This window comes from Xenopus laevis, chromosome 2S, assembly GCF_017654675.1.
Source record: "Xenopus laevis strain J_2021 chromosome 2S, Xenopus_laevis_v10.1, whole genome shotgun sequence".
Lineage (NCBI taxonomy): Eukaryota > Metazoa > Chordata > Amphibia > Anura > Pipidae > Xenopus > Xenopus laevis.
In genome coordinates this window covers 138,178,715-138,194,521 of record NC_054374.1, presented here as the reverse complement: position 1 = coordinate 138,194,521, position 15,807 = coordinate 138,178,715, and the positions used below count along the sequence as shown (strand labels likewise).

The 15,807-nt window shown below is 38.5% G+C and overlaps 1 protein-coding gene across 4 annotated transcripts in view; it reads right to left on the bottom strand.

Annotated features, from left to right (window-relative positions):
• The window catches only part of calcoco1.S (calcium binding and coiled-coil domain 1 S homeolog), a 32,436-nt gene extending 17,752 nt beyond the window's left edge, over positions 1–14,684 (bottom strand). The window contains exons 1-10 of one of the 4 annotated variants that reach the window (XM_018248113.2): positions 14,476–14,684; positions 12,619–12,787; positions 10,789–10,891; positions 8,839–9,029; positions 6,361–6,519; positions 4,866–5,014; positions 4,023–4,113; positions 1,403–1,657; positions 623–748; positions 139–234 (exon numbers count right to left, since the gene is read on the bottom strand). In XM_018248113.2, the coding sequence (XP_018103602.1) occupies positions 139–234; positions 623–748; positions 1,403–1,657; positions 4,023–4,113; positions 4,866–5,014; positions 6,361–6,519; positions 8,839–9,029; positions 10,789–10,891; positions 12,619–12,768 (1,320 nt within the window). In that variant the 5' untranslated portion in view covers positions 12,769–12,787; positions 14,476–14,684. 4 annotated transcript variants of the gene reach the window in all.
• Positions 14,685–15,807: the final 1,123 nt, after the last annotated feature.

Here is a 15,807-nt window from a genome sequence, read left to right as displayed (position 1 = left end):
TAGACTACTGTCCCAATGGTTACTATACAGAAGGTATAAGCATTTCTGCTTGTGCTTCCTTGCTCCATTACCCACATGTGAAATTACTACTGCAAAACAGATGCTTGATAATGGAGAGATGGGTGGTAAATGTCTCACCTGCCTCTCCTCTATCAGTTGCTCCTTCTCCATCTGTGCAACTTTTAGGGCAGATTTCAATTCACTCAGCTCTCGTCTGTTCTCTGATAACTGCACCTGTACCATGATAGACAAATCCATGATCTGTTCTGTAGTCACACCAAAGAAGCAAGAACTGAGCAAATGCTCACATGCAGAGGAGAAACAGACACATTTATTATATGACCTAAGACGTAGCATGCTTCTCTTGAGAGAACATGCAATAAGGCTGTATTTCACAAATACCCAATGCATTTAAGGAAAAGGAAAAATCATGATAAATCATGTTGATGCACATGGAAAAAGGCAGACTATGGGGGGGCACCTGAGGTAAAAAATATGCATTTGCTTGCATACAGTGTCAAATACTAATTAAACATTATTCTAGTTCACATAATGAGCTTCCAGTAGAGTTTGGATACCAGTGGGGACTGACAGCCTTCTGTTTGGGGTTTTGGAGTAGTACCTGTCTGGCATCTGTTTCCTGGTTTAGCTTGCACTGCAGTGCTTGCCTCTGACTTCTCTCTTCCTGCAGACTGTTATCCAGGCTTAGTTTTTCTGCTTTCAAATTCACAATCTGATCCCTCTTGGCCTGCAATGTAGAATGGACCTTGAAACAATAAGGAACCTGGAATCCTAAATGATTGCTGTTACACATGCACTTTCCTTCAGCACTTGTTCTTTCAACAGTCATTACATACTGTATATCCCTTGTGTCTTGCAATAAGATACTGCAAAACAAAAAATGTTTTTAAACAAACCTGAAATACTTTAATTATTAATTGTTAAACTTATCAGTTTTCCAACAAAAGTCCTGAGCTTGTAGTTCTTTATAGTTTTCACTGTTGATTTATTTCAAATGTAGCAGAGACATATCACAACTTACAATTAAGAACGTAGGTTGGACAAAACTACTGTATAAAGAACTTCATGCTTAGTCAGCTGCAAAATGCTACCAAGATAACTTTTCTGTCTTAAGCAACATTTCACATAATTATACACATTGATCTTTAGAAAAATGCCCTGGTTTGTTAGTATTCAATACCAGTCACATTCTTTTGTGAATCACGGCAGGAAAATAATTAATTCAGCCATTGTAAGTATTGTGCCTATTTTCTAATATTGCATAATATACTGCATAATGATATATACAAAACATCTGCATTTCTTATGGAATGAATACTTATGGGCTAAACTGTACAGATTAAAGCTATTGAAGGCTATCAGAGTTTCTGCACTTTTATACCTCCATGCTGTGATTTAAAGCAGTCTTCTCCTGCCACCACTGCCCCATCCCTTCCTTAAACTTCACGCTCAGATCAGACACCTTAATGGCAAGGTCAGCTGTTTCAAGGCGGCTTTTGTGAAGATCAGATATAGTACAGTCTCGAATGGAAGACATTGATGCCAGCTCCTCCCCCATCAGAAGAGCTTTCTGCTGGCTTGAGGAAAGCATATCCTGAGAGCTCCGTAGTTTCTCTCGCAATGAGTCCACTTGTAGCTACAACATCAAAAAAAGTAAACAATAAAATAGGCTTTCAACACAATCTTAATAGTGTTTGTACCTAATGGTGGAGGATACAAAACACCAGCAAAAATGCACAAGGACTGCCCAATACTGCCCAGGCCTCATGAATTTGCTTCAAATGCATCTGCCTGTCGCTAGGCATATGGTGGTCCTTCTGCACAGTGATAGGTTGATGCAGCAAGCAGCTGGGTGGCATGCCGCCCCTACGATTCTGCCGCCCTAGTCCTAGGCCTTTTTGGCCTTGCCACTAATCCAGGCCTGGGAGCACCACCACAAGTGATATCAGCCTAAGGTTAACAGATCATGTGAAAAATCAAGGACATATACAATCTAGGACTACTCTAATTGCATTAATGTGCTTGTACCATGAACATTTATTTTCAGTTTTACGCATTTCACTAAAATCTTTTGACATTATGACATATACCTACAGGCTTACTGTAAAAACAGCATTGCATATAACCAAACATTTACCCCATTGATTATTGTGAAACTGAGTTCTAATTATACCGAAAATATATTGTCACAAACTGTCAACTGTTTTGCTTGTTTAAAATTACAAATGATGATGATTATTATTATTAACAGAGCTAACATATTTCGCAGTGCTGTAAACTAAATGTGGAAAGAACATACAGAATTACATACATAGCAAACCAGTAATCGATACAAAAGGTAAAGACCCTGTGCAAAAGAGCTTACGATATAAGAAGGGAAAGGATTGAGACACAAAGTGTGGGAGTGGGAAATATCAGAAATAAGCAAAGTGAGAGGTGTAGGATATGGTATTGCATTTGGTAGCTAAATAGAGTGAGGGTAGGCTTCTCTAAAACAAAATCTATTTTAAGAGATCTTTTAAAGCAGAAAAGTTGGGAGAAAGTTGGACAGACTATGGGAGAGGATTCCAGAGGGGGGGGGGGTGCAGCCTTTGCAAAGTCTTGAATGCGAGTGTGTGAGGAGGTAATGAGAGAAGAGTTGAGTAGCAGGTCAATAGAGGAGCGTACTAAGTGGTTGGGTGAGTATATAGAGATGAGTTCAGAGATGTAGGGTGGGGCAGAGTTATGAACTGCTTTGAATGTCAGGGTCTTTTGAATTTCATTCTGAAAGGTAGTGGAAACCAGTGCAGGGATTGGAAGAGTGGCATGGCAGAGGAAGTGGTTGCTAAGGTGAATTAGCCTGGCAGCAGTATTCATTACGGACTGAAGAGGTGACAATCTCTTGCAGGGAAGGCCGATTAATAGAGGTACAGTAGTGTAGATATGATATGATGAAAGAGAATAAGAATTTCATCAGCATCTTGGGTGATAAATGATCGTATCTTGGATATGCTCCTTAGGTGGAAGTGACATGATTTAATAAGTGACTGGATATGAGGAGTGAAGGACAGGGCAGAATCTAGAATAACTTCAAGGCAGCAGCCTGGGGAGACAGGGTGACAATGGAATTGTTAATTATGTTAGATACTTTTGGGATGTTATGGATGTTAGTTGTGGGAAAGAGAAGCATTTCCGTAGAGAGGTATAATTTAAGGTAGCGTTGAGACATCCAAGTAGAGATAACAGACAGGCAGGAAGAAACCAGAGTTAAGAGCTCTGGGTTGAGATCAGGAGAGGAGAGATAGATCTGAGTATCATCAGCATAGAGGTGGTATTGGAAACTATATGAGTGATTACTTTGGAGAGGGTGGAAGTATAGAGAAATAATAATAAAGGACCCAGGACAGAGCCTTGAGGAACCCCAACAGAAAGAAGTAGCGGAGAACATGACACTCTATCATAGAAGAAGAGAACCAAGACAGGGCTGTGTTGTAAAGGCCAAGCAAGTGGAGAACATAACAGTCTTCTGACTAACGCAGTATAGTACAATATTTGGAGATAAAGAGAAGGAAATATTATTCAGAATGTCTAAGATGTGATATCTAATATGGACAAACATAAGGATGTGTAATAATGAATAGGAAGGGTGCGGTAACAAGGTGTTCTGTTAGGTACACTCAGATAACACATTATAAGGTATAGTGCCCAAGTCATCACCAAAAACCCAATGCTTCAAGCAGTGGTCATGTCCAGCTGCTGCCTCTCCTATCACTCAACAACTTGTATGGGGTTATTTACTAAAACTCGACTTTTCATCACTTAATTTAAAAAAAAAACCCAAAGCCCGAGCTCCAAAACCAGAATCCCCTTAATTTACCAATAAAACTTCTTGAAAAAAATGGTATGACAAAAAGTAGCGACATAATCAAGCATCAATCGTGCAACTTTTTCAATTTGTCACTCCGCAAACTCAACTTTATCAAATATTTGCCCCAAAAACTCAAATATATATATTTGCCAACCTGGTAGCGCTCAATTTCCACTGTTGTCTCTCCAAGACGTTGCTTTAACTCCCCCTTTTCAGTCTCTAAAGAGAACTTTATTGCGACTGTACTGTTAGGAGACAAAAAAAAGTACCGGTGAAAGAATTTTAGTTTAGCTTTCAATTTTATAATTATGTTTCAGTCCTTCTTTTTATGTACGTACCACGGACTCTTGTTTGTTTTGTTTTTTGCAGGTCTTACTTAGACACAAAAACAAAATGGATGTGCTTTTAAGGAACACTGTAAGGTGTAAATGGTCAAGTGTTCGTATTTGTTGGCTGCTGTGAATACATGCACCAAATTCATAATTTTAGGAGGGGGGGGGTTACAAATGCTGCAATGGGACAGCAAGAATGCAGTTAATTTGTGATGGTTAAAGGGTAAAACAACCACCTATAAAACTTGCTCAGTGTACTCTTCTGTGTACGTTTGCAATTTACATACATTTTTTCATGTTGTTTACTGCTAACACCATGAGTATGTAACAGAAGCACCCTCTGCTTTATAGCATATATATAAGCAGTAGAAATATGCTGATTAAATATTTTTCTTTAATATCCAGTCTAGAATTAAAGACATGTAGCAAATTGACAGGATTCCATTAGATATTGGTCTAATTTTCAGGCAGATATTGGTCAGCAAAGTTTGGCAGTGTAGTGTATAAAACTGCAGGGGACTAATAACCAAAATGAATTCACTAAACATCTGGCTAAAAAATTCTCATCTGAGCCTTACCATTATCTATATATCTTCAGCACTGTATAGATTAGGACAATGTAATGGATCACATTTTGAATATTAAAAAAAATAAAATAAATGTACCCTTCAAGCACCCTATCATTTTCCTGCATCTTCTTATTCATACTCTGAATTTCACTCTCAAGTTGCAAAATCCGTTCACGTAACTCTGCCTCCTGACAGTTGAGAAGGTTCCTTTCTCCTTTTGCAATTTGTTCTCTCGTAACAAGATCCTGAACCGAACAGACAACACCAAAACATCATATTAAACGGAAAAAATAAAACATTGAGAATATTATCCAACACTGATAAGATGAGCAGGTAGAAGATATATCAGTTGGTGCATATACTTACATATAACCTACACCTAACGAAAAAAGAATGCAACGTTTAATTATCTCAGATGCAGAGGATGTGCTATGGCTACACCTTAAAGATTGAAGAGGGCTTTGAACAAAAGGTTAATGAAACACAGGCCCATGTTTGGGTTATCCGGTCACTCAGTCCACAGCACATTTTGCTCTATTGCATTCTGCATATTAGTACGTATCACCTATTAATGGGAGGTTCACCTTTCAATGAACTTTAAGGGGGTTATTTATTAATGTCCCATTTTTCTGGTCGGACTTTTTTCCGTTGAAAAAAAACTAAATTTTTTTGTGATCTATTAAACCCCGATGGTGTTAAAAGTCTAAATAAAAAAGTACTCCAACTCAGAACTGCTGAGTTCATGTAGAAGTCAATGGCAGATGTTCAGTGTACAATTAGAAGATATCCCAATCTGCTCTGGGGTTTGTTTAATAATCCGACCATTTTGTGGTTTTCGGGGGTCAAATCAGAAAAAGTCGTAATATTCCGATTTTTTTTTCACAATCTTTTCCCGCACTGTTTTTTTCTGGAAAATGTATTGATAAATACAGTAAAAAAGTCTGCGGGAATTTGGTTGAAGTGGTTTCCTCCTTCTTCACGCGGCTGCACATGCGCAGTAGAACAAAAAGCCAAACTTTAACTAAAAAGTCGGCTATTTCGTTCAACTGCACATGTGTTTGCCCCGGGAAATTCGAAGACGGAAATGGATCGCTCCACTGGCATAATCCCCGGGCCGGTGCAGTTTTCTGCTGAAAGGAGCACCGGCCCGGGGTTTCAGGTAAGTTGATACAATCACTTGGGGGTGCCTAACATTTGTCACCCCCCAAGTGCTGCAAGCCTTTCCTTCTCCTTTAAAATATATTTTGTATTTAAGAGTTAATTACTGGGCGACAAAAAAAAGCTAATAGCTCATGTGTAGTCTTTTCCACTGGCATTTACACAAATTTGCTCCAAGCTGCTCTGTGTTTGTAAGAAATGACAGCAACGGGTGCTAAATAGTCCTTTTTGACCCCAAATCTCACAATGCACACTGACAGGTGGATGTTATTCCTGTAAGTATTTACTGCCACAGGGTGGTTCAAAGTGCACTGGTTTCTCCACTAGTGTTTTTCTGCTTTTATCATTCTTATTAGTGTTTCATTACCTGTGGGTTATTGACAATAAAAAACAGACTGAAAATATGCAGAACATTTCCCATGACATATCATACCTCACACTGCTCTTTCAAAGAGAAACATGTCTTTTCTGAAATGTCTAATGCAGCTTCAAGATAGCAGATTCTTTTCTCTTTTGAGATCACTTCCTCCTCTAAAGCAAGCCTAGCCCTCATGAGATCATTTCTCTCCTTTTGGGCCATCTCCAGCTGATTCTGTGACAAAGGAAAAAGTAAAACAAGAGAAAATATATTTTCTTACTTTATCATATAAATAAACCTTTCCATTATAAAACAAACAACACAAACACTTGCCAGTTTCTTTTAAATAATATTTGTAAGCTCAATTACCGTATATACTTGAGTATAAGCCGACCCGAGTATAAGCTGAGGTACCTAATTTTACCTACGAAAACTGGGAAAACTTATTGACTCTAGCCCTGTCTCCCAGCAGCGCACATTCTGCCAAAGCGACCCCCCCAGCGATCAACAGGACTTCTTTGCAAAGTTGATGGTGACAGAGAATTGCCAAACGGATTACTGTGTGCATTGTCCCACTGTCCCACTACCATGTGCAGAGGGTGATGTGTGATATTGCCATCACTGTTAATCCTTCATATAACCAACAGAGGGCGCTGTGTGATATTGCAGTCACTGTTATTCTTTAATATAACCAACAGAGGGCGCTGTATGATATTGCAGTCACTGTTATTCTTTCATATAACCAACAGAGGGTGCTGTGTGATATTGCAGTCACTGTTATTCTTTTATATAACCAACAGATGTCGCTGTTGGATATTGCAGTCACTGTTATTCTTTCATATAACCAACAGAGGGCGCACTGTTATTCTTTCATATAACCAACAGAGGGCATTGTGGGATATTGCCGTCTCTTCACAAGTGAACTGTTGGTATAGGAATGATTAAAAGTGACTGCAATCTCAGCTACTGCCCGCTGACCCGAGTATAAGCCGAGGTAGACTTTTTCAGCACATTTTGGATGCTGAAAAACTCGGCTTATACTCAAGTATATACGGTACTATATCACAAAAAAATAGAGCTGTTTCAGTTTGACATTCTAAACTGCTATAATTCCATAAATTAGTCAAACCAATTGAAAGCATTTGTTTGATGCTACAGAGAAATGTAACAGTGGCACTGTTACAGACTTTAGTAGTGCTGTGAATGCATTGTTCAGTAAGAGGCCTATTTATCAACAGTCTCATTTTAGTGGTTTTAGAGGTTTTTGAAACAACGACTATAAACTCACTTTCTCTGAAACCACAAATGCCATGGAATTTATTAAAAGATGATCTACACTTAAAAAGCACAAATAAAAAAAGCGCTGAACAATCCGAAAAAAATACAAATATCTCTAATTTCAGCAACTCCTAATGACTTCTATAGGACTTCCACAACTTTTATATGGTGAATCTTTGTATTAGAGTTTTTCATCGTTTTTACACTGGGAGGCACATGTATCAAAGGTTGAATATCGAGTTCATGTTAGTTTTTAAAAACTCCCATAAACTTCCATGAACTCGAAATGTATTTAAAAAAAATAAAATTTTCAAAACTCGGGTGAATACTTGATTTGAGTTTCTTCTCCGGAAAAAAATTGAATGCTGCAAACAACTCCATATTAATACCAGGACGTCTTCCATTGACCAAAACAGCAATTCGTCAGGTTTTAGGTGGCGAATATTCGAATTCAATTTCTTAAAGGGCCAGTGTATCATAAAAATCTAATTAGAATTTCTAAAAAAAAACTCAAATCGAATTTTAACAATTCCCTAGTCAAATTTGATAGTTTTACGAATAATAAAAAACAGCTGAGAAGTTGTTTAGTGATAATAAAAATCAATGTAAAGGAGAACATCGCTTTGAAGCTTCTGCAGAGCACTCTGTCACTCACATTGTAATAGTCAGTGATCTAGCTTACTAACTTAAACTCAATATAAAAATAAAAACTGGTTAAAAACATAGGCTGTGCAAAATAAAAATGTTTCTATATAGTTAGTCATAAATGTAATGTATAAAGGCTGGAGTGACTGGATGTCTCACATAACAGAACAGAACACTACTTCCAGCTTTGCAGTTCTCTTGGTTTCCACTGATTGGTTACCAGGCATTAACCAATCAGAGACTTGAGGATAACTGTTTGCTTTTAAATCTGAGCTGCATGCTGAAGATGAATTGCAAACTTACTGAACAGTTATGTCCCATGTGGCCCCCGACTAACTCAGAGTTAGAGAGCTGAAAAGCAGGAAGTTGTGTTCTGGCTATTATGTTATGTTCCTTTGATACTGGGAAACACAAGAGGGTGGTAAAGCAAATGAATTTGCAAAAATGTGTACAAATTTGAATTTGTATACATTTAATAAAAAAATATATAAATATATAGCAGTGCTGCAGTGCAAAGTCTCTAAAGTTGAGTTACAATATTTGGAGCTTGATTTTAGATCCTATGGGAATTCCTTCCATTGCTCTCTATGCATCAGGTTAAGCAGCACAGTACTTGCAATCTTACATTACCTGAAGGAAAGTAGCTTTTGGGACAATTAAGAGCATATCCAGACAGGAATCTTCATCTTCCAAGGTAACCATTTCTTCCATAGGCTGTGGTTCTCCAAACACAAAAGCTTCACTACATCCTCTCACACTGCCACACTGATCCACATAATGAAAGTGGTATTGCTGTTCTCCAGGATGCGGCAGATAATAGGCTGTTGAAATGGAAAAATACATTTATTGGCCTCTGAAGAAAGTGGACGTAAAATTGTAAATATCTTGTGCAGTTATGATAATAAATAATGTAATTATATGTCATGTTGTGTAAATTGTTCCTACTGACATGGAGACTGTTGTTCTAATTACACAAGACAAGGTAAATATTTATATTAAAGTAATGCTTTAATGGGATAATGTGGCTTTTGCTAAAACAGAAAATCAGAATTGCTGAAGCTATTGGCTTAAATGTACATTGTGTGGCTTATGGATCCGTTTGCATTAGTCAGAGATCTAACCAGTGGTCTACTCTGAACATGAACCGTCAACATTGATTGAGTGATTGATTAAGGGGCAGATTTATTAAAATGTGACAGAGTTTGCCACAGAAAAACCCGCTTTCAATTAATTTCTATGGGATTTTTAGTGTATCAGCTGGTGAAAGTTAAGAGTTCACCATTTTATAAAGACAGTTTTAAACATCCCAAAGGAATGAGTAGAAAGTGGGTGAATTTTTTTGTCGTGAGTTCTAATCTCACATTTTCATAAATCTGTCCCTAAGTGTAAGACACACGTGACACGTGTGTTGTTTCTTCTAGCCATATAATAATCAAGTACACTAGATGGTTCTTGCCTTTAATATACCTATACTTACAACCTGCTAGAACACAGCAGATATAGTTAAAATATCTTCCCCCTAGTTGGGTTACAGAACTAAAAACTTTTAAAAATATTGAGGGGCAGGTTAACTAATGCTTGGTCATTTTGCTTGGTTGCATTGCATTCAAACTAAGCAATGCTACTTTTTTTTTTTTTTAGGAAATGATTTGTTAGGCTGATATAATGCAGCGGTGTTGCTGATTCTTATACTTCATTGGACTAATACAATTCTTTGATACATGTGCCAATTCATTAAAACACTTTGGGAGTTATTTATTAGAAGTCCGAATGCAAAAAACTCAAGGTTTTTTTTACTATGAAATCCAAATTTTTACTGATAAAAAAATCTAGATTTTTTTTAGGATATATTATACCCCGAGGATGGAAAAAGTCAGAATCCAAAAATCCTCCATCTCAGACCTGTCGAGGTTGTATATAAGTCAATGGGAGTCCCTATCCTATTTGGAAGTTTCTGTGGTCTGCGCTAGATTTAGCCCGAAAAGCCTGAAATAGTCAGGGCAAAAATCGGAAAAAACGTTTTAATCGTTTAATTCTATTTTCGCTCGATTTTATTGAGTTTGTCTCAGATCTGATTAAATTGTGCTTTTTTAACAATAAATAAGGTCCAATCGTGGATTATAGTTTGGTACGACTTTTTTTTATTTAAATAAATTGGATTTTGATAAATAAGGCCCCCTGTGTCACAAATAGGGCCAAACTGACCAGTTTCCCTTCGAAAGAGTGAAAAATCTGCCAAATGCATTGAAGTGTATGGGTGACAATTTTTTTTGACGTGCAACAAATTTTTTTTAGTGTGCAACAAATCCATAGGAGTCTTTTTCGTGGTGAAACCTGGTAAAAAATGTAGCTCATCACTAGTCACAAATATGATAAAAACTCTTTCTCCTCACAGAGAATTATAGTAAATTTCACGTTTTCAAGTTTTTACAAACAGTTGTTGATGAAGATGAACCGCCATTGGTGTTCGTAATAGCGGGAAAGGCTGCCATGCTTATTATGTGCCCCTGGATACAGGAATCTATGCATAACCTTTCAATTTAACATTTAAATTTGATAATTCAGTTGTAAGGCTCAAACCTTGAAACTGGACACTGCAATGAGATATTGATCTTTCTCCGGCATTTTCAGGGGGCACAGCCCAGACAAATGTTTCATAATCCCGTATAGATGAAGTGTTTACCTGTTTCATAAGCAATGTAGGAGACAAGTTTAGAAGGTATATTTATGACACAGTAAAATACAATTATTATTACAATAAGAGAAAACAAAACTGAAATACAGACTTTGTTCCATAGTGAGGCGAGTTTCAGTAATATTATTCATAGCGGTTATTGTTGCAGTTGACCCTATTAACATTTCTCTGACTGGATAAAGAAGTCCTACCACCAACGCCACTGCTGCTACAGGAGGTTTGTAGGCCAAAACTGATTATATTTGGTTTAAAAACTGCCTGAATGAGTGGTGATAGGCTGTTTCTGTTAATCCTAATAGCACAGTGGTTTTGGTTTCTACACTAACAAAGAAACTTCCTTATCTGACATTATAATACTCTGGCTACATGTAAACTTTTAAACATTTTGCAGCACAGGGAATTCTGTATAGACTGTGTAACATACGGACACCATGTTTGGGGAAGAAACTCAAACCCTCCTTAGGGTAACGGCACACGGGGAGATTGGGGGAGATTTAGTTGCCCAGCGACTAATCGCCTCTTCTTCGGGGCGACAATCTCCCCAAACTGCCTTCCCGCCAGCTATAATGAAAAATCACCAGCGTGATGGCACTCGTGAGGCACCTTCGGGAAAACAAAGTGCCGCGAGTGCCATCATGATGTCGATTTTTCATCATAGCCAGCTGGAAGACAGGGGAAGGCAGTTCGGGGAGATTGTCACCCAGAAGAAGAGTCGATTATATCTCCCCGAATCCCCTTACCCTTACATTGACTAGAATGGTAACTTCAGGCGACTTCGAAAAACGAAGTGCCGCAAGTGCCATCCCGCTGACGATTTTTCATTATAGCCGGTGGAAGGCAGTTCGGGGAGATTGTTGCCCCGAAGAAGAGGTGATTAGTCGCCGGGCGACTAAATCTCCCCGTGTGCCCTTAACCTAATAAACTGCAATTATGACAGCAAATGCATCCAAAATTGACATTCAAATCAATATTCAATTCCTCGCCCACACAGTGATAAGAGAACCAGGCAACAAAATGCTTAAAATTGCCCCATAAGCCAAAAGTAGATTAGTTGCAGCTACCTGTATCTATCTAAGAACTAACGTCCTTGTTTTCTATAGCAAAACTAACAATATGTCCCACTGAAAACAATGAGACCGCAAAGGCCTGCTATTCATACGACTTTTATCGAAGACATAACATATAGTTACAATTTATTAAACACTTCTTAATACAGTGCTGCGGTATATGTTGGTGCTTTATAAATACATGTTAATAATACAAATAATAAAAACAATGTATTATTATTTGGTAAATCAGATTGGATCCTTTGGGGCAAGGCATGTCTTTGATACGATGTTCAGACTAGGCATTCATAATACAGGTATGGCATATGTTATCCAGAATGTTCTGAACCTTAGGTTTTCCGGATAATGGATCTTTCCGTAATTTGGATCTTCATACTTTAAGTCTACTAGAAAATCATGCAAACATTAAATAAACCCCAAAAGCTGGTTTTGCTTCCAATAAGGAATGATTATATCTTAGTTTGGATCATGTACAATGTACTGTTTTATTATTACAGAGAAAAAGGAATTATTTTTAAAAAATTATTTGGATAAAATCTAGTCTATGGAAGATGGACTTTCTGTAATTCAGAGCTTTCTGGATAACGGGTTTCGGGATACCTGTACAAAGTCACAAACATAAAGAAATACATCAGATCACTTTCTCACTTTAAAGATTCCTATCCAATCTCTAGTAGAACTCTTCATGCCAAAAGGGATAGTATAATGACACTCCACTTTAGTATTTGGTACATAGGTATGAGCAACATTCAGAAAGCTGACCCCCATTGGAAGCTGAGGTTGAGATATATTTTCCATGATGTTCACTTTCTTACATCTAAAGAAAAAAAAGAGAAAATGATACATTATTATTAATTTTACATTTGAGCACGTTTCAACCACCTAGAGGTACAAGCATTACTCAGTACAGCTTACTAAGCGCTTACTACTGTTCTGAAATTCTCCAGTGTCATTCTCCACAAGTGTACTGTTAAAAGGGTGGTTCACCTTTAAGTTTATTTTTAGTATGCTATAGAATGGCTAATTCTTAGCACCTTTTAAATTGGTCTTCATTTTTTATTACTTATAGTTTTTGAATTATTTGCCTTTTTATTTTGACTCTTTTCAGCTTTCAAATGGGGGTCACTGACCCCAGAAGCCAAAAACGATAGCTCTGTGAGGCTACACATATATCGTTATTGCTGCTTTTTTATTAAAGGGGACCCGTAACCCAAAAAAAGTATTCATCAAGCAAAATAAACTTTAACTACACAATATAAATTATTTGAATCTTGTTTCCTTCAGTCTGGGAATTCATATTTAAAGCAAGCAGGCAGAAGTCATATTGTGGACACTATTATTAAAGGAAAACTATACCCCCAAAATCGCAGGCGTCACATCGGATGCAACGGAAATAAGGTAAGTAATTCAATTGTCGCATCGTGTAGCATTGTTGATGCGACGCGACACGACTGTCGCGTCGCATCAACAATGCGACACAATCCGACACTGCCATTACTTACCTTGTTTCCGTCGCATCCGAAGTGACGCCTGCGATTTTGCGCAGCGCGTCGGATCGCTGCGAAATCGCCTGTGTAGTCCTGCCCTTATTTGCCACATTAAATACTTAGAGGGGTTTTTTTTTTTACTAAAGTCCTACAATTTCTCACTATTTTCTTAAAAGCACTTTGACAAAACTCTCATGCAAATATTTACTGTATTTATCAATAAATTGACTCAAAAAAATCTGGTGCAGGAAAAGACAATCCAAATTTGCATGATTTTATTGGATTTGAAAATAAATTTTTTCAAATTATTGCCGGAAAACTACAAATTAATCGGATTATTGTACGAAACCCAGAGCTGATCAGGATATCTTCCGGTTCTAAATGGGCCTTCTGCCATTGACTTCTACATGACCTTGGCAGATTTTAGATGGGGTACTTTTTAATTTGGAATTTTAGTAGCACTTAGGTTTAATACCTCACAAAAAATTTGAGTATTTTCTTTCCTTCAAAAAAACTGTGTTCTCCCCTTCACTCGAAAAAAACTGGTCTTTAATAAATAATCGCCTAAGTGTTGGTGGATAGAAAAACAATATATATATATATATATATACACACATACACGTATAAAATAAGTTCCATATTTACATCTTTCAGCAGCAAGAGGTTCACTGACTGTATATCACTATGAGCTTATTACATGACGAGTAACTTATGGCATAAACTTGTGCAGAAGGAAAAGTTCTGTCATTATGACAAGTCTCCTGTGGCAATAGTGTATAGCAGTCGCCTTGTCACTGACATGTGTCTATGAGAGCGCGCCGTGTGTTTCTTTTCACCTCAGAGGAGAACGTGTCCAGAGAGCGCAGAAGGCCCGAAACAGACAGAGCTTTGCTGCGTATTTACAATCTATAGGGAAAGCATGGAGACGTCACGGAATGATTCCAACCTACGGAATCCTCACGGTTCAATGAAGCAACCTGTCAAGCTACGGCGTTACAAACAAACACAAAAACATTACCTTAGCCTCGCACTCGCAAATCAGCTGTTTTCCAAAACAACTACGGGGTTGCGAGGTGCACGCTGGGAAATGTAGTGCGAACCCAGGCTGCTGAAAGAGAGAAGTCGTTTAAGGGAACTACGAGATCCAGAGAGCGCCGCGACTCTTGTTCGGCCCGTAAGGACAGTTGCTAGGGGTTACGAAATGAAAATATGGGGGGGGAAGCTCCATTGTGTTACAAAGTAATATTTGGTGCGCAGACTGGGCTTCCCAAACTTTTGAGGTAGGGTGGGAGGAGTTAATAAAGTTGTATGGTGGGCAGGGCAGAGTAGGGCAGTGGAGGAAACACTGCATTGGTTTAACTACAAACTAATATTTAACCAATAGGGCTGTCGTGAGAGCCTTGGCCTATGTCTCCTATGTGTGAGTTGATATCTCCTATAATACATATTTTTCCTTTCAGGGATTAAAGGTGACAAAACTCCGCCAAAAGGAGGGTGATGAGCAGTGTCGGACTGGCCCACCAGGGCACCTGGAAAAGTCCTGGTGGGACCAGGTGTCAGTGGACCCTCATGCTGCTAGACATTTGGCCTATTTCATGGCCATTCCCTATTTCTATGAGAACAAAGTGGCTAAAGAGATGGAATAATAGATTATAATATGTAAAGAAAAGAGATGAGAATAGAGGTTGAGTAAGGAGAGGAATAATAATAGTACTAAGAGTGAGTCCCTGGTCTAAGATTAATTGGTGGGCCCCTAGTCAAAGGTTTTTGGGTGGGCCCCTGGTGTCCCAGTCCGACACTGGTGATGAGTGCTAGGGTTGCCACCTGGTCGGTATTTTGTATGGTTGATCCCAATGTTATTAATAGGGAAAAAAAGATATATAGGAAGGCCGGTATTTTTTTCCAGAAAAACTGGCAACCCTAGTGATGACACAGAGGGCTGGAACTGTATAGGGTGGGGGTGGGACAGCCTCCAGCAGGGCAGCCAGAAATCATGGGGCTCCTACAGCAACATTTTCTGGCCCCCCTGGTCCTATCTTGGCCCCAAGCCCCACGCCAAATCCTGCCCCCACACAATAGGAAAAAGTCCACACAGACATCAGCTCTAAAAACGGTCACCCCCCTCCCCCACCGGGCCGTCCTATACATTTATCTTTTTTCCCTATTAATAACATTGGGTTCAACCATCATTTTTACCGGCAACCTTAGCATCAGGGCATCAACTTCGGATCTTTTCATGGTTTCAGGGCCTTTTCACAGCTTTAGGACTTCAGAAATTCGGGACATTCAGCTCTTTCGGGGGCGCATCACTTCCTCACTGGTAAAGGGGGCATGGCTAATTCTAAAAGTG